General features: G+C 39.4%; 1 protein-coding gene across 11 annotated transcripts in view; it reads right to left on the bottom strand.

The window, feature by feature from the left end:
- Positions 1-2,263, bottom strand: part of LOC108623317 (uncharacterized) — a 13,846-nt gene that overhangs the window by 5,961 nt on the left and 5,622 nt on the right. For 10 of the 11 annotated variants that reach the window (XM_026812184.1, XM_026812176.1, XM_026812177.1 and 7 more), the window contains one exon: positions 1,436-1,570. In XM_026812184.1, coding sequence (XP_026667985.1) covers positions 1,436-1,570 — 135 coding nt within the window. Of the gene's footprint in view, positions 1-63; positions 277-1,435; positions 1,571-2,263 lie in introns of those variants that run through there. The other variant, XM_026812186.1, reaches the window with a different exon arrangement.

Genomic DNA, 2,263 nt, shown 5'->3' with positions numbered 1-2,263 from the left:
ATTATTCATCAGTATTGTTATCATTATGAAACATTAATTAATTAATTACAAAACTGATTGTTTCATCAACTGGCAACGCAGGATTCGATTTGAACAAACTCTCTATTACCATCTGTTAATAGCAGCTTTCCCATTGCCATTAATGTCAGTGTTAACGTGACCGATTCGAATGTACCAGGTATACTAGGTATACCAGTACACCTATCAACCACTATGTATATCATTCTGTGTCCCAACGCTCAACAGATCATGGAAAGCAATCCTAGTCCTCACTCACTACAATAGAAAACAGACTGATGTATCATAAAAATGATTAAACGCCAATAAACGAATGGAAACAAATGGTAGCACATAATTCAAGATTTCATTCATCAGTGGAATTACTTAATTATATTATCGTTATTTGAATTTCTGCTTTTGATTCAATGAAGTCTCTATTGCTGTAGAGTGGATAAGAAGATGGTACCGTTAAGCGATTACTATGCCAGGACGGTGCACTGGTAAGGAATGTGGGTGGGAAGCATTCGTCTCTGCCATTGTCTCATTTTCTTCCTACCTATCAAACCGGCCTATATCTTTTCACTACACATTAGGCATTGCGTATTCCTGATACATCACACGATAGCGGCTATTCTCTACCATTAAGATTGCAAATCTTCTCATTAGAGTCTCTATTGAGTCTACTATATCATTGTATGCATAATCATAACATAACAGTAAGTACTGTCTACGTAATGAACGTATTTAAACTAGTTGGATTTAATGTGTCTTATATATGTTCTTAACAGGATTTCAGGTTGCTAATGCAAATAGGAATGAACGTAAAGTACATTTCCAGTTAATTAAACCTGAATTCCTGGAATTCTTTTACGATTTACTAGAACGAAGATACAAAGAGGGTATTATGTGAACTGTAGGACACTTTTTGCAGAGCTCGAAATCTGGGACATCTGTTTCTTGTAACATTTTCATTGGAGCAGAGGAATTCCAATATGAATACAAGAAGATTTGTAACAGCTAAAGCATCTGGGTGTTTCCCAGTGTCCTAGAATTTTCCAACGACCACGTCGCGACACCACACCTTACGCCTCCCCACTTTTACTGTTTGTTATGCTTATCGACCTGTTGGCCGCCGATATACCGTATTTGGAACGCTTCTTTAACGAGTCAAACTTAAATGGCTTCGAAACTAGACGAGCCTCGCTCGTTCCCGTTACAACTTTTTAATGTCCACGACCAATTCATTTGCGAATAGACGAATCAAACGTCTCTTATACGGCACGTTCGTTTAAATAAAATCCACATTAAATCATATCAATTATTGAATGGAAACTGCATTTTAAAAATGCATTCAGATATCCGAGTTTAATACAACTCGAGCACAGAGAAACAATTTTAAGGATTCTTGTATGAAGAAAGATTCTCGACCACTCACCATGTTTTGATGAAACCGCAAGCTACCGGATCTGCGAAGCGTTCCGCTGCGGATATTCATGTCCGCAAGCTCGACTTGTCTTCCGTCGCTGCCACCGCGTCTCGACAATTCCGACAATTCGGCAACCGGTTGCACCTGCGAACAAACCGCAATTTTCCATTTTTAGAAAATATATTCGTATCAATACAACATAATCTATAAACTCTTCGAATTTGTTTTGCATAAATGTTCCGTATCAATGAAAGAGTGTCCGGTTCTTTTGATCAATTCTACGCGCGTCGGGCCGGAACGGAAGAGGAATTGAAATAACGGAGCTCGTGCCTAAGCGTACGCATATTTAACAGATTAGACATCGCATAACGGATGCAAGCGTTTGCTTTCAAGTCTCGCGCGCTCGTCAAGATTAAACGGGTCCTCTCCTCAGGAAACAGGATGTGTTCTCAGATTGCGAGAAAACACCTGCGAGCGATCCTAACAGTAAGGAAACGGTTTCGTTTATTATTTGCACGCAACGCTAGTAAGTGAACGTGAACGAAGATGCACATTTTCGAGTAAATCGCGTTAAACTAAGGCCGAGGAGGAGAATCAGGGCATGAACCCGTGTACCCAAGAATCTGATCGATACACGCGTCGTTGTCGTTAAGCTCGCAAACCGGAATTGGAAATGTTCCAACGCGAACTTTATTCTTTCCCTTTTTCTATTACAACCAGATTTTGTAACGCGTTACGTCTAAGGAAACATACTGCAAGAAACCTAGAAAGTGTTTTGCAGAATAAAATTAAATAATTAGGAGTCATGCGTTTGCTAATGAAAACTATATACCGGGG

The sequence above is a fragment of the Ceratina calcarata genome, unplaced genomic scaffold (genome assembly GCF_001652005.2).
Source record: "Ceratina calcarata isolate Rehan_Ccalc_2016 unplaced genomic scaffold, ASM165200v1 scaffold260.2, whole genome shotgun sequence".
In the NCBI taxonomy this organism is placed as follows: Eukaryota; Metazoa; Arthropoda; class Insecta; order Hymenoptera; family Apidae; genus Ceratina; species Ceratina calcarata.
This window is presented reverse-complemented; position numbering and strand designations above follow the sequence as displayed.